At 44.2% G+C, this 23,248-nt stretch overlaps 1 protein-coding gene across 3 annotated transcripts in view; it reads left to right on the top strand.

Moving 5' to 3' along the window:
• Wwtr1 (WW domain containing transcription regulator 1) overlaps nt 1-23,248 on the top strand; it is a 119,005-nt gene that overhangs the window by 82,184 nt on the left and 13,573 nt on the right. For all 3 annotated transcript variants that reach the window (XR_015660521.1, XM_087619449.1, NM_001024869.1), the window contains 1 exon segment: nt 12,699-12,898. Coding sequence is in view for 2 of the 3 variants with exons in the window: in XM_087619449.1 (XP_087475575.1) it covers nt 12,699-12,898 (200 nt within the window). In the remaining variant the exon portion in view is untranslated.

Genomic DNA, 23,248 nt, shown 5'->3' with positions numbered 1-23,248 from the left:
GGAAAGAAAGCCAAACTCATGGAGCCAAAGGGAAAAAATGAATAACAGGAAGCTTTATTTGGTGACAGAATGGACTTGAACTTGCTGTGCTCTGATGTGTCTACTTACAGGAGATAGGTCATTCATGAGAGGTGGTCTCACATTTTTTGAGGATAAATATACTCTTTTTTTTTTTATTATAAAATACAAAGCAGTGATTCCTCGAGATTGTCTGGACATTGTCTAGAAGTATTTTCAACAAGCAGGACCAGTAGGAGTTCTCAGATTTCCTGTAATCTTTGTGCATAGGAGTTGGGTGGCAGGCCTGATTTCAGATTAATGTGGATCAGATTTAGATAGTTGAGAGCCACAGGTTCTGTCTCGAGTAGTTTCTGTTGTTAATAGCACAACCCTTTAAGCTCACCCTTCCCAATAAAATGTAGAGATAGATGTAGGTGATTGTTTCATTTTACTTGAGAGCTAAACTTTGCTGCGAGTCAAAAGCAAAGTGTACGACTTCCCACTCCTTGCAAAATGGAGTTAACTTTTCTCTCCCAGTAGGATCCCAGCATCCATGTAGGGCTGAGAGGCAGTTGAGAGACATTAGTTCTGAGGCTCCTTTGACCTGATGTGACTGAATCACTTGGCAGTTTCCCCGTGTCATTCAAACAGAGCAGGGCATCTGAAAGAGATTCCTACCTCTGGAATTGGGGCTAACATGGTGCCTTCAATAGCTGTTAGGACATACAAAACCTCTATGTTGCCTCTGGTCCTCTGCCTTGGAACATGAACTGTATACTTTTTTCATAAATACCTTAAGCCCATAGGTCAGGAATGTTCACACCTTAAGGGTATCTCTATTAAATCTTTGAGAACTTCAGACAGCGTATTTTGACTACCTGTCCCCTTCCTTTAACTCGTCCCAGATCCACCTGTACCCATCTCCCTATTCCCCCAATTTTATATCCTTTTAGATTTTTATTTAATAACCCATTAGTTCCAGTTTGATTGTTCATGTACTACTGTGTGTGACTATCCTTTGGAAATCAGCCTACCAGGAGCCACATTCGCAAAACTGATTCTCCCTCCCTCAGAAGCTATCAACTGTCTGTAGCTCCTAAGTTAGGGTGGGAGCTCATGAACGTCTGGGGGCCACTCTTGCTCAAAACCCTCCACACTAGAATGATATCTGCTTTGTGCAGGCAGCCACGGTGACTGTGAGTTCACACATGCAGCATCGTACCATGTGCAGAATGAACCGTTTTGTTGGTGTCCTCATGGACCCCTTTCACCAGGGCTGTGGTCCCCGAGTCAGAGGTTATTATTCACCTGCTGTTAGTGCGTCTGTCCTCTTGATCTCCGGAGGGGAAGGCCCCTGCCATCTTTTCCATCACTGGATTCCAGAAATGACGAAAAGGATCGATGCAGTCTAACAGCCCCAGATCACCACTATTCATTCCTATTGAACCTTTCTATTTCCAAGGCAATCGTCTGTTACTGGGCATTCTGTTGCGAGCCAGGTACAATAATCTGTGACACCCATTCACGCGCAAAGCCACACGGTTTGACGAGCTTTCTTCATCTTAATAACCTGGATTAAATTATAGTTTGTTCATCCCATGTCTGGTCCCCCTGTGCCCAAAGTGGTTCTAAACTGAAAAGTGCCGACAACTCATTGCCATCTTTGTGTTAATGCCTCCCCGTAATTTTTGTGATTTCTCACAGAGCCAATAATTTCCAGTGATTGATTGTTACCTGCAAGTTCCTTTTTATAAAACTCTCCAGATGCTTGGACCGCCTCATGTACTCTTAGAGTCTGTTGTGTGGCCTCTCTAAACAGCAAAGGGTGTTTACTAGAGCAATGTACAAAAGGCAACATTTTCTTTGTCCTTGTGGGTGGTGCCCATTTTCTGCTCTTGCGCTCGGGCTCCAATGCTTAGCACCTGTCACTGAAATCGTTGGCCAAAACCGACCAATACAAAGTGCCCATAGCCTTTCCTAATGAACAGAAGTGGCTGGGGTGAGATATCCTGTCAGGATAAAGGTACACTTACTGTGTAAAGATAGTAAACAATGTTGTTTTCCCTGAGAGTACCCACCCACGGACACAAGTTCAAAAGCAGAAGGATGCCTTTCTGGAACAGCCCAGTAAAGGTCTTAGTTTTTACTGTCCCCTACTAGACATGGCTAACCATCTCTGTAGATGTGCTTCCTGATGGATCGCTTTGGATAAATCTTGAGATATTCCAGCAAGTAGGTGGAATTGGGGTTACACGTTCCAGTGCTGCTTTAGGTGAACACACACACACACACACACACACACACACACACACACACACACACACACACAAAGAATCGAGAAACTAACATGACAGAAACATGGGAGGGTTGGTTGCTGTGCCCCATCCCAGCCCACCCCATTTCTCTGGATTTGTTATAATGATGTGTCCTTTAGTTAGAGCCTTACCGTTAGTAAACTATACATCCAAGCAGTGCGCTCACTAAGGACAGCATCAAAGCCAGTGGCACAAGCGTTTGTCGTCTTCCTAGCAGAGTAGAGGTGCCCAGTTACTTGTGCACAGGTCTGAGGATACGATTACTGTTGAAATGGGCAAGCAGGATTACAGCAGGAAAATAATTTCTTGGTGCTGAAAATTCAAGGTTGTTGGGGGTGAGGGTGGTGGCAAATGCAAGTTGGGTTAGGTTCTTTTACTAGAAGAGTCTGCAACATTTGGAGCATTGCAAGCTCCGTGTCATCAGTCTTTGGAGAGTCTGTTTAGCTGAGTGTATATTGTCCTTGAGCTCTGCGCTTATCAACCGAGCCAGATAAGAACTGTCTTTATAGTAGTCTCTCCCAGAATTAGTATGAAGTCGGGGTAGTGAAACTTATTGGCTTAATACTTTACAGATTTCTGGAACCAAATCCACCCGGAAGTGAAAAGCTGGTTTCTTCCTGTTTGTTTGTTCACTCACATCGTTAGATGGCAAATACTGTTTCTGGGAAATAAGAGATACAAGTAGCTCACTGTTGACAAAAGTAGATAAATACACAAGGAAGGCAGGAGACGCGTTATTGTGTCATGACTAAGTCAGGGCTGCAGTGTGGATGGGCTTCCTTTCCTCTGTGGACATGTGTTTTCCATCAGACAGGGCTGCGTGACACGTGAGGTTGGCCAGCACGAGCCAAACCGTGCATAGCGTATAAACAGGGTTTCGGAAAAGGCCCGCAGCTGCGCTCAGACACTCTTCCTGCTGGAATATTTTGTGAACTTGGTGCCCTGGGTTCTGTTTGTTAAGTCAGAAATGATTCACACCTGTACGTTTTGGCTTGGCTTCTTGTACCTCTGTATCGTGGCATGGTCAGGTGTAGTATTACCTGTAGGCCGTGATGTGGATCATGAGAGGTAATCTTTTAAAAGTGCATCTAATTTTGTCTCTCTCTGTCTCTTTTACAAAGTGCTGTAAACTCTGTGTGAGATTAGATCATACAATCAGAGCACCGTCAAAACGTGACCCAGATTTTCATCCTTTCAAGGGGTCTGCGTGACACTTCTTCCTGAGCTGACACAAGGGAAAGTAGCTGTCCTCTTCGGCTTAGGTTACCAGCTATTTCTGACTTCTGGACAAGGGCGGGGCAGGGATAGGGTCGGGCCACTTAGTGATGCCGATGCAGCATTCTGGTGTGCCTTGCCCTTTCAACTTTCCTGGGGGCATTAGGATTCCTCTGTGTGATTTGTGCTGAGTCCTTCCAAGTTTCCTCAGTTCTTAATTAATGACTTGGTGGAAATCATCAGTTTTAAAGTGTGTCCCAGGGCCTGTGCCAGAACCCTAGAGGGCCTGTGCGGTAGCTAATGTGAGGGTACAGTCTCCAGAGGCTTAGTGTAAAATTTTAACATGATAGTTGACCCATGCTCATAGAGTGAAAGTGAGCCCCGGAGACTTGAGAGAGCACAGTCAAAGAGCTGACATTCCACCATGGCTCTAGGGATAGCCCAGGCTCTTGGCAAGCTGCCGAATGAACCCCTGGATATAAGGGAACCCCGACTTCAAGCTAGATAGGGGCTCATGACAAAGAATGCTTTACCATGAAAGTCTGATAAGCACAGGTCTAAATGGACTGACTCCATTACCTGACCTTTTCTTGGTGACAGCATACAGAGTAAATAAAATAATATTCCCTCCACCAATAATGGGTGTTTTGGAGCACAACTGACTGCCGTCCTGCATCATGACCTTAGTCTTAAATATCAGCTGGTGATGACAGCTGGCTCTATAAGAGTTCTGTCTTGATGAGGTAACCCTGGGGCTGCTGAGGGTCACAGGCCTAAAGTCAGAAGCCGTTCCATTTGTGGTGATTTGCCCTGCATTAGTCCTGTCTCCTAGGAAACCCCTCAGTTACAGGGAAGCCAGGATGACTGGTCAGACCTTAGTTTCAACATTTGAAGTAGAGAAGAAAATGGTCTCATGAGCAAGTTTTTAACCCTAGGGTCTATGATTTTATAGCTCTTACTTAGCTTGCCCTCTGTCTTAGTGTACTTGTGTTGCCAAATGTGCTACTGATGATGCTGCTTAATAATCTTAGCTTAAACACTGGGCTGAATGACACACTGTTCGAAGGAGGGAGTTTCCCGGGTTACAAGTCCTGGGTATTATCCAATACGGTATTGGTTGACTGCATGTTCACTGTTTTGAGGAAGTACCGCTCGGCTTCCAAACAGTGCGTCAGCCTCCTCGTTGTTCAGAGATGAGTTAAAGGTGTATTTGATACTGTTTTATCACAAAAGAAGGCTTTTTGTTTCTTTTGGTTTTTTGTTTATTTTTTAGAAAAAGCCTTACTATGTACTCTGGCTGTCTTGGGACTCACTATGTAAATCAGCCTGATGTTGAATTTATAGAGATCCACCTGCCTCTGGAGGGCTAGAATTAAAGGTGTGCATACCACACCCAGCCTACAGCTGCCTGCCTGCCTGCCCGCCCGCCTGCCTTCCTTCTTTCCTTCTTTCCTTCTTTCCTTCCTTCCTTCCTTTTCTCTCTGTTTTCCTTTTTTGCATTAAAGAGGTTAATTTGAGTATAAGCTGGAGGTTTTCTAAGCCCCTATGAAAACTGCTGTGCAGATGAAATAATCCGTGACTCTTACTTGCTCATCAGCGTTTGTGTGGAGATTGGATAGATAGACCTGTCTTTATGTTCCTTCTTTGCTTTTGTTTTCTTTCAGTCTTTCAGTCTTTCAGCTTAGGTCACTCTCCAACTTCAGTCTGTCTCCTACCAAGGCCCTTTGTGTTGTGTGTGTGTGTGTGTGTGTGTGTGTGTGTGTGTGTGTTTGCTTTGTTCATCTATGACTTTGTATATTGCCCATCATTCTCTAGACACATGAAATTATTTGTTCAACACAGTAGGAACTTAATAATTGTTGATTCATATTTAATTCTAATCATAATTCAGTGCTTTGCCATGACATCTATTAAGCTGGAGTTGATCAGCATTTCTTAGCTTTCTTACTCAGGAGAGAGAGTCCTACAAGGTAGAGATGTTTGTAATTTTTTTCTTCCTTAGAAAAGGACAAGGGAACCCTTGAGTATATTTAAGACTGAGAATTCCAGCAGTAAAATAGATTTGTCTAGTCTACTCTAACAGTTCACAATCTTGATTGACAACATAATATACCTGGAAACATCTCCTTTGTATCTATTTACTTTCATGGAATATATTAGACCACACCCCACTCCACCCCTGTGTCTTTCCCCCACCCCCTGTTAATTATACTCCCTAATTAAAAGTTGCACTTTCATAAAAAAAAATTGTGTAGAATTTCTATAGACCTCCACACTCAGTTTCATCTGCTGTTAAAGCTCACATTCATATGCTGTGTTTGTGATAACTCATAGACAAGTATTAGCTCTTTGTTACTAATCAAAATCTGCACTTTAAGCCAAGTATGGCTCATGTACTTGGGAGGTCAAGGTTGGAGGATTGCTAAAGTTTGGAGGCCAGCCTTGTTTTACCTACCAAGTTCCAGGATAGCCAGGAATACATAGTTAGGTCCTGTCTCAAAAAGACCAAAGAAATAAGTAAATAGGAATAAAAAATAAAGTTAAAACCTTAATACTCCATTAAGATTTCATTCATTAGCTTTTAGCTGATGTCTTTTGCTGTTCCACTTCACATACAGCATCCAGACAGCACCCTCACCTAGCATGTCTCGAGCTGCTTGGCTGGGATCATTTCTTAGCTTCTCCTTGGTGTGCACCACCTTGATAGTTTTGAGGAGTATTGCTCATGTGTTTTATATAATTCCCCTTTATTAGAATCAGACTTCCCCCCCAAACACACACACACACACACACTCTCTCTCTCTCTCTCTCTCTCTCTCTCGCGCGCGCGCATAATGGTTTCAGGAAAGATGATGATTTTAATTTTGAAGCCAAAGGGACACCATTTTCATCATGTCTTCTCAAGGTTACATACCATTATCACATCTAGTCACTGTTAATGCTGACCCTGGTCACCTGGCAAAGTCGAGTTTTTCGGGTTTCTGTACAGTAAAGCTTCCTCCTTCCTCTTCGGAACTGCATATTTTTTCAAGAACTTCTCTGTGTGTGTTTCAGAGATTTGTCTCTTATCCCCTTATTCGCCCCCTTAGTTCTGCCATCCAGTTCTTTGTATATATTGATGTAGTTTCCATTGGTATTGTGCTCTGATTGATCTGATGATCCACAGTGACTTCCAGTGTGGAACTGTGCGTGACTGGTCGCAATGGGGACACAAAAAGAAATAGGTGCAGAAATGGGAAGTCTCGGATTAGGAAGACCTCAGTGACTCATTTAAGTAGAACTATGCCACCGAGACATTAAGAAAATGAAGCTTCAAAACTGAAATTCCAGGCTATTGTTGGCAGAGGAGAAGAAACTGAGAATGTGACAGGAAATGTTGCTAGCCAGGGATGTGGCCTCCTCTCCTGCACTCAAGCAGGACTTGCAGAGAAGAATTAGAAGGGAATAAAGTCACATCTGTGTTTCTCTTTTGCTTCTGTGTAGCACCTGGCCACTTGTCATGAGTTGAATATGCTTGGCCAAGGGAGTGGCAATATTTATAGGTGTGACCTTGTTGGAGTAGGTGTGTCACTGTGGCTGTGGGCTTTAAGACCCTATCCTAACTTCCTGGAAGTCAGTATTCTGCTAGTAGCTTTAGATGAGGATGTAGAACTCTTCCTGACTGGATGCTACCATGCTCCTGCCTTGATGATACTGGACTGAACCTTTGAACCTGTAAGCCAGCCCCAGTTAAAGTTGTCCTTATAAGACTTGCCTTGGTCATGGTGTCTGCTCACAGCAGTAAACCAACCCCTAACTAAGACACTATTGGAACAGGGTCTTTCTTTGCAAAGTCTACCTACATATGGCTCCATGCCTGCCTAGGAAGGTTTCTATAATCACCCTTACCCTATTGTTTGCCCTTGCTTTCTCCACTTTGCCTTCTGTGGATGTAGAACCAAAAGCTGTTTGAAAATAAGGGAAGCAAGGCTAGAACCCAGAAGAGCAAGCCACTGGATGTCTCCGAGACCAAACATATTCGTCAAACATCCTGAGCACTGAGCCTAGCAGCTTCCGAGTCGCACCTCTCTCTGCTCTGGTTCCTCACTCTTGGACTAGGGAAGTTGCCAGAACACTTTCTCCTTGGATTGTTGTCTGTTTCCTGGTGCTGCAAAAGGCAGGAATTCAAAAGCAGACTTCTCCCACCTAGATAGAACTGAACTCAGGAGCATTCCTCACTTCGAGCTCATCTTACTCTTAAGGCTTTGTGGAAATGACCCAGGGTCACCCAGATAGGGTAAAAGAATGTCATTGCACATTGTCCCAGGGCAGCATTGACCAGAGGATCATGTCCATCCTCAGTAACCCTTACCCACAATGCTTCGCCAAGGACACTGTTACTGCATCACATGTTAGATGCTCTGGAGTTTGTTTTTCATAGTTGTACTGGCCGGTTTTGTGTGTCAACATGTCACAAGCTAGAATCATCACAGAGAAAGGAGCCTCCCTTAAGGAAATGCCTCCATGAGACCCAGCTATAAGGCATTTTCTCAATTTGTGATCAAGGAAGGAGGGCCCAGCCCATTGTGGGTGGTGCTATCTCTGGTCTGGAAGTCCTGCGTTCTATAAGAGAGCAAGCTGAGCAAGCCAGGGGAAGCAAGCCAGTAAGTAACATCCCTCCATGGCCTCTGCATCAGCTCCTGCTTCCTGACCTGCTTGAGTTCCAGTCCTGACTTCCTGTGGTGATGAACAGCAGTGTGGAAGTGTGAGCTGAATAAACCCTTTCCTCCCCAACTTGCTTCTTGGTCACAGTGGTTTGTGCAGAAATAGAAACCCTGATTAAGACAGTGGTGTTCTCTTTTATATTATAAAAACCCTGAAATTTTATTTTAGCCAATTTCCAATAATAGGAGAAAACCAATTTATCTCCTTCCCCTCAAATAGAAAAAAGATGGGAACGATATTTTTATTCTTTCGGAAGCAGGAGAAACAGAGGCTGAACTTGAGTTTGCTGCTATCTTGTGTTGGTAGAGAAATTATGTGTGGAATATTTCTTTCTTTGGGGGGTAGTAAAGGGTCTTGAGCCCATAGGGTCTCTAGTCTTTCTGAGCAGTTCATGATAGTTTGGCCTTATACTGCATTGGGGTACTCTTTTTTTTTTAAAGATTTATTCATTTATTATATATAAGTACACTGTAGCTGTCTTCAGATACACTAGAAGAGGGCACTGGATCTCTTTACAGATGGTTGTGAGCCACCATGTGGTTGCTGGGAATTGAACTCAGGACCTTTGGAAGAGCAGTCGGGTGCTCTTAACTGCCGAGCCATCTCTCCAGCCCTGGGGTACTCTTTTTAATAGTGAGACCATTGTTTCCTCTCAAAATTGTTCTGGGTATCATCCCAGCCAGGATCTTGCTCCTTGCAAAGTCAGGTGTTTGAGTGCACTTTCCTGGGACCTTCATGCTGTAGCCATCTTTTCTTCCCCTGACTCCCAAAGGCGGTGACTGTAAAGATATTCAGCCAGCAGTGAAGGGCATGAGCTCCAGTCTAGTGGCCTCTCAGGAGCCTTTAGAAATTAATGGGTGGGAAGGAACAGAGTCGAACAGTGGATGCCTGGATGAAGCAAGACACCGGCTTCTAGGCTGCTTCCCTTCCTCTGGGTCTTGTTTTCCTCATTTCTGTATTGCAATCGGAGAAATTGCAACAAGCAGACTCTTAGCTCTGATGGCCTTACCTTCTCAGCCTTACTTGTTGTGTTTAGAATAATTTTAGTGTCAATGTAGTCTGTCCAGGACACCAGGAAAATACTGAGTTTGATATTCGCAGGGCCATAGTTTTTGTATTTTGAGCTTTTGAAAAAAAGACTTATTTTTATTTTATGTGTGGGAACATTTTGGCTGCATGTATGTTTATGCATGTTTATGTGCTGCATGCATGCCCGGTGTCCAAGGATGCCAGAGAGAGCACTGGCTTCCTGGGAACTGAAGTTAAGGAGGGTTGTAAGCTGCTATGCATGTGTTAGGAAACCTCTCTCTGCAAGAACAACAATTGGTCCTAACTGCCTAGACATCTCTGCAGCCCCTGTTATTTCAATTTTTAATTTAAAAAATTTGGCCCATGTTTTTCATAAGTAGTATGTGCATGTTGGCAGAACGTAAATGATGCAGAGTGGGAAGAGGGTCTTCCGTCTTTGATACCCACCCGGCCTCCCTTCTTCACAGAGGCACCACCGTCACCAGTTTCAGGCTGATTCTAGAACAACTGGTGTGTATGCCTAACCCACAACTGCCCTCCACCCCTGCCCTTTCCATAAGTAGTCTCATGCTCAGATATATGATTTGTCCTTTGTGGATTTGTTCCTGTTACCCCTGAGATCATCCTATTCCCTTATTTTCTGGAATTCTAATTCTTCTTCTTCTTCTTCTTCTTCTTCTTCTTCTTCTTCTTCTTCTTCTTCTTCTTCTTCTTCTTCTTCTTCTTCTTCTTCTTCTTCCTCCTCCTCCTCCTCCTCCTCCTCCTCCTCCTCCTCTTCCTCCTCCTCCTCCTCCTCCTCTTCCCCCTCTTCCCCCTCTTCCCCCTCTTCCTCCTCCTCTTCTCCCTCTCCCTCTCCCTCTTCTCCTTCTTCCTATTATTATTATTATTATTATTATTATTATTATTATTATTATTTAGAATGCCCCTGAAAGGATGGACTATAATGTGGAACTGATAGACAGTATGATCATGTTTAGGGAGCTGGAGAGGTGGCTCAGTGGTTAATAGCACTAGCTGCTCTTCCAGAGAGCCCAGGTTTGATTCTCACAACTGTCTCAACTACACTTCTAGAGGATCTGACATCCACACACAGACATCCATGCAGGCAAACCACTGATGCACACTGAATGAATGAATGAATAGATCATGTTTAGACTTTTACTATTGTGATATTATTATAAATATCCGCACATGCTGTGGTGAATGTGCTGCGCTTGACTATGTTTTAGTTTGAAAGCAAAGCCATTGTCTAAGGCCTGGTCTTTTCCAGACTCTATGGTTAATAACCAGGGATGTTTAGTCTAAATGGTCAAATCTAAATTTGGTGGAAGAAAAAAGAGCTCTACTGTCCTCTCCCACCAACATCTGTAAGAGTGAACACCTGTAAGAGCAGATGTTCTCAAGATCAGCGAGGGTGTGGTTTGGGAAGAGTCAGCCTCTGAGTCTTAAATGCCCAGATTTAAGGAATCAGACATTAGTAAGATCTTCAGAGTGGGTGTGGCTGTGGTGTGGAGTTGCATTGTGGAGGAGGGCACTGTTTGTAAGTGAACGCTGGGCGGCCAGGATGTTCTGCAAGGCTGCTCTACCCAGGCTGCTGAAGCTAGTGCCACACAAACCTTGTTGTGTTAGTAACTTCCTTTGGCCTGGAGAGGTGAGGTGGCTCAGTGCTCTAGAGTGCCTGTTGTTCTTCTAGAGGACCTAAAAAGTATTAGATAACTTACATTTAGGGGGAAAAAAACAAGTAGTATTAACAGCCTGTGCTTTTTTAACCCCCCCGCCCCCGCCAAAATCTGGATGTTTCTGATATTTGGAACATTTTGTGTCTTTTTCTCGCCTCCAGCAGTTATGTCAGAAAAGTAGGAAATGCTCTTTTCCAGAGAGCTCAGAAATGTCTGTTCTTTGAGATAATTGTTTAACACTTCCTTCCTCTGAGTTGAAACAGATTTTATGAATTAAGCTCTTCAAGATGTCTGGATTTTGGTCTTAGGTGAAACTTTATATAAGGGAACATTTTCCCTGTGACACCATGTGTGCAAAATCCTTCTTCCTCCAGCCTTCAACAAAGCCTGGCTATACCAAGTTCTGGAAGGAAAATTTACATTTCAAATATTCTACCGTCAGTAAGGACTGTGGGGTTCTTATTTGTTTGTTTTTCTCAGACCGAGGGTGGGAGAATGCCTGTAAGGTTCCTTTGGGTCTTCACATCAAAGCTCAGTAATTGAGCTGGGACTACCTCCTGCTTTAGATACAGAAACTAGTCTTTCATCCAAGGAACTTCAGTTATACGACATACTGCCACACAATATCCTCAGCAAACTGAAGATTAAAATATTTCACCGGGGTAGAGTGGCACACAGCACATTCCTCATATAGGAGATTCCGTCCCCAAACAAATATAAATACAAACCTTTAACTCTGGGGCTTTAATTGAAACATTTCAGTGTTTGGAGGCAGAATTAGGGTCCATGTTCTAACACAACCCTGTCTCAAAATTGTGTGTGTGTGTGTGTGTGTGTGTGTGTGTATCGTGTTTACTAGCATATATGTCTGTGCTTGGTGCCTGAGGAGGTCAGAAGAGGGTGTTGGATCTCCTGGAACTGGAGATGGTGAGCTTCCATGAGTACTGGGAACCCGGTCCTCTAGAAGAGCAGATACAGGGCTCTCAACCATGGAGTCGTCTTTCCAGCCCTTCTTTATATATATATTTTATAAAGTTCTGTTTTTTTGAGACAATGTTTCTGTGTGTAGCTCTGGCTGTCATGGAACTTGCTCTGTGTACCACCAGGCTGGCCTAAAACTCTGTCTCCCAGATGCTGGTATTAAATGTGATGCCACCACTGCCTGGCCTCCCCATCAACCCTTTTGGACATTTTTAGACAGAATTTCACGTAGCCAAGCAGGGGTCAGATTTGCTGCATTGCTGATGACCACTCTGGGTTTCTGATTCTCCTGTTTCCACACTTGAGTGCTAGGATTATAGGAATGGACCATCACTGCAGGTTTATAGGATGAACCCGGAGCTTCCTGCATGTTAGACAAGTACTCTATGAACTGAGCTATGCTTCCTGTCCTTAGTTATTCCTTTCCAAGAACATATGAAATGGGCCTCTTTCATGATGGACGTCTGTTTTTGTTTTTCCTGTTGCTCTCAGTTCACCCATTCATCCATTGTATTTTAGGTATAGGAAACATATGAAATAAGATGTTTAACAGTACAGAAAGCTAACACTAGATAGTGTAGAGCTGGTACTTGTCCCTTCATGAATTGAATTAAGGCAATAATTATTAAATAGTAATGATCAATGGTAAAGTGCTTGAAAGGAATTCAGGAATCCATTCTCCAAAGCACAACGCATCCTGATGGCCTCTTTATGATAAGGTATCGTCGGCCTTGGTCCTGTCTGTCATTGATCTGTTTGTTATTCCCTTCTGTAGCGATGAATCACCAACACCAGCAAGTCGTGGCCACTAGCCTGAGTCCACAGAACCACCCGGCTCAGAACCCACCCACGGGGCTCATGAGTGTGCCCAATGCACTCACCACGCAGCAGCAGCAGCAGCAGAAACTGCGGCTTCAGAGGATCCAGATGGAGAGAGAGAGGATCAGGATGCGTCAAGAGGAGCTCATGAGGCAGGTATGGTGCCTATTGGTGACTCTGGCCTTGGGTGGCTGCTTGGTTTCGAGACAAGGCCGAAGACTCATACTCACAGCCCAGTTTCTTCCAACTCTTTATGCCTGAACTATCTTTCGGGCTGACCTTAGGAGCTCAAGGACATGCTCACATTGGCATGGCTGCCTGGCCTTCCACTGATAGTGTTTAAAAAGAGAGAAAGGAGAAATTGAGAAAGAACATCTTTCAGTTAGCTATTACTTTGTAACAAATTATCCCCCCAAACTCAGAGACTTGAAGTAGTCATTTCATCTAATCAGTTTTCTAGGTCAAGAATTTAGAAAGGGCTGAGGTAGGTGGTTCTTCTGTTGCTGTTAACTTGAGGTAACTTAGTGGTAGTCACTGGTGGGTAGCTTGCAGGAGAATGTTAGCTAATGGTGAGTATTGCTGGCAGGTTGGGCTTAGTTGGGATTATAGGAAGCCTAGCAATCTCAAGAGTACCGAGACATAACAGCAATCTATGAGAAGAGAGAAGAGAAGGAGATGGGGGAGAGAGAGAAGTTGCTAGTGTCTTAGGGTCTGGTTCTAGAAACGGAGTCAATCTTCCTCATTAAAGGGGATAGTAGACAGGGATTCCATAAAGCAAACCCCCAGTAACCAGGCATCTTGTTCTACAGCAGAGCATGAAAAAGGGTGGAGTCAAAGCAGAATGAGAAAGAAAACTGGTTTGGATTTAATCAGAACGTTCTACAAAACCGCACGGGCATCAGTTAGCCTTGTTTTGTTTTAAGATTTTGTTTCTAGTGCTGTGAAAGGGACACAGTGGCCAAGGCAAGTCTTATAGGGACAGTATTTACTTGGGGCTGGCTTACAGGTTCAGAGGTTCAGTGCATTATCATCAAGGTGGGAACATGTGTCAGGCAGGCATGGTGCAGGCAGAGCTGAGGGTTAGACGTCTTCGTCTGAAGGCTGCTAGTGGAAGACTGACTTCCAGGCAGCTAGCATGAGGGTCTTAGGCCTACACCCACAGTGACACACCTACTCCAACAAGGGCACACCTACTCCAACATGGGCATACCTCCTAATAAGGCCCCTCCCAGGGCCAAGCATGTACAAACCACCACAATTGTCTTATTATAGCTGGACATAGTGGCACATGCCTTTAATCCCAGCCCTTGGGAGACAGAGGTAGGTGGATCTGTGTGACTTCAGAGCCAGCCTGGTCTTCAGAGTGAGTTCCAGGACAGTCAGAGCCACATGATGAGACATTGCCTTAAAAAAAAAAAAAAAAAAAAAAAAAAAAGTCTTGTTGCTTGTTGTGCATCCCAGCCTGGTATCAAACTGCCTCAGTTCCTAAATCCTGGGATAAAGATGTGCCACCGTGTCCAGCTCAGTCTAGTTACTGCGTGCCCATCTATGCACAGAAAACTGTTGTGCGTCTTCTGAGGGTTCAACATTGTACTTCATAAACAAAATAAAGTAGCCTGGCGTGGCGATGCATACTTTCAATCCAGAACTCAGGAGGCCAACTCAGGGTTGAGAGTTTGAGGCCCCAGAGTTGGCTGGGGGTGTCGCTCAAAGGTAGAGTAGTTTCCTAGAGTATCCAAGGTTCTGGTTCCCAGCACAAAAGGAGATGAAAGACAGAGAAGGAAAGAAGACGGCGACATGGGAGGGAGGAAGAAAGACACCTGGCTGAGTTTGAGTCTTTTGACCATTGTTAAGGAAATCATTTTAACTGTTCAGAGAGTGTCCTTGGAAGGGAGTATGGGGAGGTGTTTTAAAGATTTTTCTCAAGTTACAGCTGTTGTTTTAAAATCTATACATCTTTTATCAATAATAATGTCTTGCTTATCAAATATATCTCAGATGTAGTATTTGAATATAGGAAAAATGATATCAAGTTAAGGAAGACGCCTATTAAGTAATTCTTGCTTTCTTGGCTGTGTCATGGTAACACATGCTTTTAGATATATACTATCATGTTTCTTGGCAGGAGATAACCATATTTATTGTTTTCCATTTTTGGATATTTCTATGTGGAATCAATGTTTTATTTGGAAATATATTATGAATTAGCATTTATAAATTCTCCTTGGTTTTGTATTTAAATGATTGTGTGTGTGTGTGTGTGTGTGTGTGTGTGTGTGTGTTTTCAAGTCACTCTTTTTGTTAGGAATGATTTGTGTCCGTTTCTTCCTCCTTTCCCACAGAAAGAATTTTTGAAAAGGGGTGTGGCAAAGTGCCTGGGATTGTTCCCTTTATTCTAGCTGTAGGTGCCTTTGAGCCAAGGATAGTTTTGATGGTTCATGTTACTGAAATGCCAGCATAGTTCCTTTGGTACTGATCTCTGGCAGCTGGGAAACTTGGTGCATTTTTAGGGCATCACAGTGTACAGTCCTTCACACAGGCAGCTAAAGAAAGTCTGGCAACGTCTACTCAGCTTTGACACTCTCTCTCTCTCTCTCTCTCTCTCTCTCTCTCTCTCTGTGTTTAGTGTATATGAGTAACTCTGTGTGTGTGTGTGTGTGTGTGTGTGTGCGTGTGCGTGTGTGTGCTCGCGCGCTTGTCTAGTTAAGAGGTAGGATGAATGGTTTTGATTTCTTTAATTTTTTACTGGAATATAGGGGAGAAACAACTCTAAATAGACTTATTAATCATGGAAGGCTGGTTTCCTCATCCCAAACGCCACCCAGAAGCAGTGTGTTCCCTGTTATAAGTCATAGATCATAAGGCCATATGATAATGGTGTGAAAGTGTTTTCTGGGGTTATTTCCAGAATATCTTGAATATCATCTTGGTAGACTTCAGTTTTTTTTTTTTTTTTTTATTTTTTATTTATTTTTTTGGGGGGGGGTTCTTTTTTTTTTTTTTTTTTTTTCAGAGCTGGGGACCGAACCCAGACTTCAGTTTTTTAAAAACGATGTATCTTATCTTACATGTATGAATGTTTTGCATGCATGTATGTGCACCATAGGCACGCCTGGTTCCTTTGGATCCCCAGAACAAGAGTTAAGGAAGGTTGTGAACCCTTATGGGTTCTGGGAACTGACCTGCATCCTCTGCAGAAACAGCAGTTGTTCTTACTTGCTAAGTCACTACTCCAGCCCTTTGCTAGGCTTTTGCTATTAGTGTGTATGCGCATGCTTGTGGAGGTCAGAGACAGCCTTCAGGAGTCAGTTCTCTCCTGCCAGCCTGGGATTTGAGAGTTGGCCACAGATGGTCATGCTTGCTCAGCAAACACTTACCTATTGACCCATTCTGCCCACCCCTGGAAGGCTTTTTGACTTCTTTCTTCTGGTGATTTTTCACTTTGTTATTTGTGCCTTAACCAGGGTAGAAGTAGGAAAAGGCTCAACGTAAAAGTAGTCTTTTGGGGTTGGGGGTTTAGCTCAGTGGTAGAGCGCTTGCCTAGGAAGCGCAAGGCCCTGGGTTCGGTCCCCAGCTCCAAAAAAAAAGAACCAAAAAAAAAAAAAAAAAGTAGTCTTTGGGGGCTGGAGAGATGGCTCAGCGGTTAAGAGGTCCTGAGTTCAATTCCCAGCAACCACACAGTGGCTCACGACCATCTGTAATGGAATCTTCTTCTGGTGTGTCTGAAGACATCTACAGTGTACTCATATATGTAAAGAAAATAAATATTTAAAAAAAAATGTAGTCTTTGGTTCACCTGTTCAGCTACTTTCTAACAACAAATGGGAGTTTGTAGTGTAGAAGACTGGTTTTTCCTGATGTGCTCTCTGGGGTTTCTATAATCCCACATTGGTTTGTTCTGGCTCTGTCACCAGCCAGTTCTCCTACCTGCAGGAGATCTTGAATTGTACAGCCTGTCTTCTCGGCCCCTGTTCATTTTTCTTCCTTCCTCTGTTATTCACTTATTACTCTACACTTATGGTTTGATGTTGCCCATGGAGAAAGCCGCTCCTCAGTCTGTGCGACATAGCTGTCTGTCTTGTATGTTCTGCCAGAAGGCCCGGTGGAGTCCTCTCTTAGCCCATCGGTGCTAAAGTCACTCAGGGCATTAACAAGATAGATTTGGAGACGGTTTGATTGCCATTTTAAAGTGAGTTTCTATTGGTTTAGGATGCAACTCTATTTCCCCCCTTTCTTCCTTTATCTCCCTATTGATTCCCTTGGCTAGTGTTCATGGAATTGAAAGTAATACAAAGATAAATGGGACATGCCTGCCTTGAAATGGCTTTTATGGTAGCAGATGAGACAGAATAATTAGTTCTAATCTAAGTTGTTGGCCAAAGGGTAGATTAACACCATTACCTCCTTGGGTCCCAGTAGTTACCTCTTTGACTTTTATTGTTGTTGCAGAGCCCAGACAAGTCACTTTCTGTAAACAGTGTAAGATACTTCTGTATCTCTGCCCATTGATCACCAGTAAGCTATTCAACAACTGCCAAGTCCGGGTCAGAGTGGCAGCATATCCATAGATTTAGCATCTTAGCTAGGCTGGGCCTGGTGGTAGCAGGCCTCTCGTTCCAAGTCCTTGGGAGGCTAAGGCAGGAGAATTGAGAGTTTAGGCCATCCCGGGCTGCCAACTGAGTTTAAAGCCAGCCTGAGTCAGTAAGTGAGAGACCCTGTCTCAAAATAGGAAAATAAAGGGGGGGGGGCTGTAAAAAGTAAAGGCACTTGCCACCCCGAATATCATAAGGTAGAAAGAGAGCAACTGCCACACATCGTCCTCTGACTTCTGTATGTGCAGTGTGCTGTGTATGTATGCACAGATGGGTACACATATACCGCACACATATATGCATACACGTTGTGGAGTTTTTATAAGGATATTGCACATGTAGATGATTTGCCTGGCATGCGTGAAGGCCTTAGGGCTCATCCCCATATTATATCATACACACACACTTTCTGTCTCTCTGTCAGTCTGTCTTTCTGTTGGTCTGTCTCTCTCAACTTGGAATGCTCCCATAAGTGTAGTCCCTAAATTTAGCATTATTTACCGAAGCGACAGCATCGCTCTTTTGAGGTCCTGTGCTGTTGAGAGACTGTTACTATTTTCTAGCAAATTCCATACTGTTTCCCCTCAACCTCTCTTTAATTGGCACTTGGGGCTGGGGGTGGGGGCAGGAGAGCACAGCTTGCAAACAAAACTGCTGACTAAGGTTGGCCTTCAGTTTCCAGGGCAACAGGGACACAGACGAAGGGAGGCAGGCACAGAATTCTTTTAGCAGGTCTTACAGATTTCTGTCAAGCTTGACAGCCCTCTGGGGGGGGGGGGGGGCAAGGCAGATTGGTTGACCAGCTTCACAGGGCCATTTCAGATCCTCCATTCCAAGGAGAGCAGTGCTGATCTCAGGGAAGGTTTACAGGGCTGTTTTCTGTCTTGAGTTTTTAAAAGATTTTCAGAAAACTTAAAGTCATACCAAGCAAAGCATGTAAGGTATAGCAGCTGTTTCACAGCCGTTGGAACGCTGCACATAGTTTTTAGGAAGGCACACTGTAGAATTAGGTTTCGGGACTGACTAAGGTGTTTGAAGGATCCTGTTGTCCTAGATTCATCATATTTCCCTGTCATCTGTAGTGAGATGGCTATTTTAAGTTCATTCATATACACACACATGCTCAACAAATGTTCTTATCACATATGTTGGGCAGGAAACAGAGTCTGTCCCTGGAACTTCTATTTCAGTTTCTAGAAAGCGTTGAATTTGTCTAGGAGTTGAGGACATCTATTGTGCCCCACCACACAGGAAGGTAGTGTATGTCTGTAACCTAGGTCAGGGCTCAGGACTGCTAGCTACAGACCAGTCTGGCCTACACAGCAAATTTCAGGCTAGCCAGAGCTACAGAATGAGACTTTGGTCCGGGTAAGGGTAAGAAAACGAAGAGAAAAGTTTCTAAAGGACTCTCCCTTCCATCACTCCAAACCAGCCTGTTCTCTGAGGTAGATTTGCTTGTCCCTTTACATAAGTGCATCTGTAATAAAAAGCCCTTTTGAAAACAGCTTGGTCATTGTTTTAAATCGGAGACTCATTTTGTACTGAGGAAAATGAGATCACAGAGGTATGAGGAAGTATTTCATTTCGAAAATCTACTTTGCCTTTTTGTAAGTCAAAAGTCTTATCTACATTTTGCCTTCCTTTGAGCGATTCTAGGACGTAACAGGAGTTGGATAATAATTACGGACTCAACCAATGTTTTCTCCAAAGTATTGAAGTTTCGGATTTGCACTTTTCAGCCAGTCTGGCAGCTAAATGCGTGTGAGGAGGGGTTTCAAAGAGACACTCCGGGAAATGTGGCAGCGAATTTCTAGAATCGCTTGACCCGGGGTTTAAAAGAGATTGACATCAGAACCCCACTTCCCAGGCCTGCCTCTGCAGTCTCCACGGTTTTGAGAAGGAGCGAGCTGCATCTCTGCGCTGAAATAACTGTTTTTAACAGCAGGATTTTAAAATACTGCTTTCATTTCTTTTCATTTGTTTCTGCTTGCCCCACCCTTTATAATTAAAACAATTTGGTCTTCCATTTTTGTAGAATCTCGGGCTCCACACTTAAGTCAAGCTGAGCACTCTCAGAAGAGGTTATTATCATTCAGTTAGCTCCCTTTGAAGTGCATTCCAGCCAGGGCAGGAGCTGGCTGGTGGGAGGTGCCCTTCGAGCCAAAAACACTGAGCCAGGCCCTGCTTTTATTGACATTTACTTTCTAGCTTCTTCTGTTGATTTATTCCACAGAACTGCAGGCCAGTGGGGGAACTTAAGGGGAGGGAGCTTCCAGAACATCTTAACTCACAAACCATCTGATGCGTTTCATTGTCCCCGCTGCATCCACCACAGAGCCTCCCAGCCCTAGGAGGGTGCCTTTTGAATCCACAAATGATTTTTGGTTTTGTTGTTGAACTTTCTGAGACTGGCCTTTAAAATGGAACCTTAAAACTTTGCTAAACGCGGTGTGAATTCCCAGGACACTAGCTTCACCCATACACATCGAAAAGGATCATAGAACACTTTCAGTTCCATGTTCGTCCCAGTCTGTGGAGGAAAAACTGTGCTCAGGGCTGTTGAATAGGTTGGTTCATTAAATTTTCTTCTAAACAAGCCGAGTGAGGTCATGGGGTTGGTATTTCCATTTTATAGCTGGGAAAACGGGATCAGAGAAATGAAGTAACTTGCCCAAGTTTCATCTCCAATAGTAGGTGAAAGGGCCTGAATTTGAGGCCTGCCAACTTCAGCCCTCACTTCCTTCTCCCTGGTACTCTTTCTTGTCTGTGGAAATTACTGGAATAGCCTCAGAGGTCAAATGGCCTGGGTTTAGACACTGGCTCCACCTGCTGTTAGCTGCGGGGTTCCTGGGAAAGCCACTTAACTCTCTCAGGCCCTCAGTTACCTCATTGGCCAAATAAGTTATTGGAGTCCTGTGTGCAGGCCTCGCATGTAGCTAGCAGATTGCAAGGTCTAGGCCAGCCCCTCTGCCTCTCAATCTTTCCGTGCCCTCCATGACACCTTCTGTTGTTTGTCTTACTATGCCCTTTGATCCATGCCCTGCAGGATAGCTTCATAAAGCATCTTAAATGAACTGTCAAGAATTTAGTCCCAGGGGCTGCAGGGATGGTTCAGATCTCAGCACCTACATGGTAGTGCACAACCAGCTCTAACTCTAGTTCCAGGGCCGTCCCACATCCTCTTTGGGACTTCTTGGGCACTGCACACATTTGGTGAACAGACATGCCTGCAGGCAAAACAAACAACAACAAAAGCAAAGACAAAAAACCCCCATTCATATAAAAATAAATATCAAATTTTTTAATTAAAATATTTAAAAAGAATTTTGTCCAAAATGTCACAGCTATATTGTAACTGACCTGGGATTCGAACCCGGATCATTGTGATTTTAAAGTCAACTTCCCTGCATTGCATCACCACTTTCTGTTATGCCAAGCTCAGGCCAGCCTCCATAGCACCTTAACTGCCTGACAATTCAACTGGTCGAGAGCTCACAGAACTGGGAAGTAGCCAGTACCTTAGCTGATCACACCTAGAAAGTTCTTCCTTCTATCTGCCACAGATCTGTGACTGAGGAATCTTGAAGTTCATTAGTAGTTTGAGAGCCATTTCAAGGCCTTTGAGTTTTGTGATATCCTGACTCTTCTCAGACCCATTATCCTCCAGTGGTCACTACGAGGCTTAGTGAAAGCGTTGATTAGAACCTGCCCGTAGCCTGACACACAGAGCTTGATGCATGTCAGGAAGTCACTTGGAGCACTCACAGAAGTAATGATGACCCCTTTGTTACTTGAGATGGATGTAAGACTAGAGAACAGCGATGTAGGGGGTTAGAAGCACATCCTAACGCCTGTCCATTGCCCATTCTTGGTGATGGTCTGTCTACCCCTCTCGAATCTTGTAATTGATGTTTTTATATTCTAGCACAATCCAGGTATTTTATTTACAAGCTATAGGCCTAGATTGGGCAGATTTTGGAACTATTCTAACTTAGGTTCTGGCCATATGTCCCTTGCTCCTTGCTGTTCTCCTGGCTACATGCTCATGGTCCATCTCCTCTCATGGTGGCTTCCTCCTCCCTTGGTCTCCTCTCTCCTCCTTTTTCCTCTCTTCCTGCAACCCCCAGCCAGGTATCTGAGGACCCACTTACCTCTATCTACTGCAGTCATAGACTTTAGCCTCGTAACCAGTTAACTTAGGGAGCAAGGTTTGTATTACAAAAGTAGACATATCTGAGATACAGTGTTTAGTGTTTGACACCATAGCAGCAGCAGACCAACCCCCTACAGAATCTTCTAGGAAGACAGGCATTGTCTCAGATGTTGCTGAGGTCCCGTACTTAGATTGTGATGGGAAGAAAGGGTTTACTTTGGGTCACAGTTCCAGGTGATGCAGTACAGAAGGCATGGGAGCAGAATGGGGTCACATAGTGTCTAGTTAGGAAGCAGAGAGAGAAAAATGGAGTACAGCTACCTTGTTCGTTTTTATGTAGTCCAGGATCCCAGCCCATGAATCTGTACTGCCCATATTTAGGGTACAAACTCAACGGCACTTGTTAATTTAATCGTAGGTAATTCTTTACAACTGTGTCCACAGTCTTGTCTCCAGGGTATATTGTAAATCCTGTCAAATTGACAGCCACAATCAGGTTTGAAGCTGGATGGATAGTGAGAACATTCGGTAGAATCTGAAGATAATAGGAGCTGTTTTGAGCCCAGTCTTAGGCCTGGCACTTTTGCGTACCAGCTAAGTGTATGGAGCTGAGAAGGGAATGCCGCCACCCTCTGGGCCTGTGATGGTCTGCAGTGTCATTAGCCTAAATACTAACACTGGGTAAGATGTGTCTGGAGGAAGAGAGATGAAGTACTGAGATGTGGAGCAATCAGAGGCCTGTTTTAGAGGCCAGGAAGGGGGAGGTAGAAATGACAGGACTGGTGGTGCCCTGTGAATAGACCACAATATTGCCCTCAGTTCTCCCCAGCTGTCCAACTCTGTTATTTGGTTTTCTGTTGCTGTGATAAAACACCAGAAGCAACTTGAAGGAGAAAAGATTGTCTTAGCAGCTTAGTAGTTCAACCTTCAGGGAAGAAGCCAAGGCTGGAGCTCATAGCAAGAAGGGAGGCAGGAACCATGGAGGAATGCTCCCCACTTGGCTGCTCAGCTTGCTCTCTTATAGAGCCATTTGCCCAGGGATGGCGCTCCCACATGTCATCAGCCAAGAAACTGCCCCACAGGTCTGCCTACAGGCCAATCATACAGAGGCAGTTTCCTCTTCCCAGGTGACTCTAGTTTGTGTCAGGTTGACGTAAACTGACTAGCACACCTGCCAAGACCAGAGTCGTTGTTAAGTTCTGAGAGTGGTCCATGATTGAGGTAAAGTTGGATGTTTGCCCTTTTGCATATATAAGGGCTTCAGCTGTCAGGTAACAATCAAAAGCATTCTGATCTAGATTGCCCCCCTTTTGATAAGGACATACTGGTGAGGTTGGGCCTTTCTTTTTAGCCTTTGGTATTATTCCCTCCTCCCCCAACTCTGTGGGCAGATATGGGAATTTTTATTTTATTTTATTTTATTTTATTTTTAACTTTTTAAAGCAGGAGTATCTTACTTGGGTTTCTGTTGCTGTGATAGAACACCATGACAAAAAAGCAACCTGGGAAGGATGGACTTTATTTGATCTCATACTTAACCCTGTCACTGAGGGAAGTCAGGGCAGGAACCTTCAGGCAGGAACTGACACAGGGCCCGGAAGAATGTGTTCTCTGGCTTACTTAGTCAGCCTGCGTCCTAATACAACCTAAGACCACCTACCTAGGGTAGCACTGCTCCGCCCACAGTGAGCTAGGCCCTCCCACATCAGTTATTAACCAGGAAAAAAACGCCCCACAGACTCACCTGCCAGCTCTCAAATG

Source organism: Rattus norvegicus, chromosome 2, assembly GCF_021556685.1.
Source record: "Rattus norvegicus strain SHRSP/BbbUtx chromosome 2, alternate assembly SHRSP_T2T, whole genome shotgun sequence".
NCBI classification, from domain to species: Eukaryota; Metazoa; Chordata; class Mammalia; order Rodentia; family Muridae; genus Rattus; species Rattus norvegicus.
Note: the sequence above shows the minus strand (reverse complement) of the source record. Positions and strands in the feature narration are given on the sequence as shown.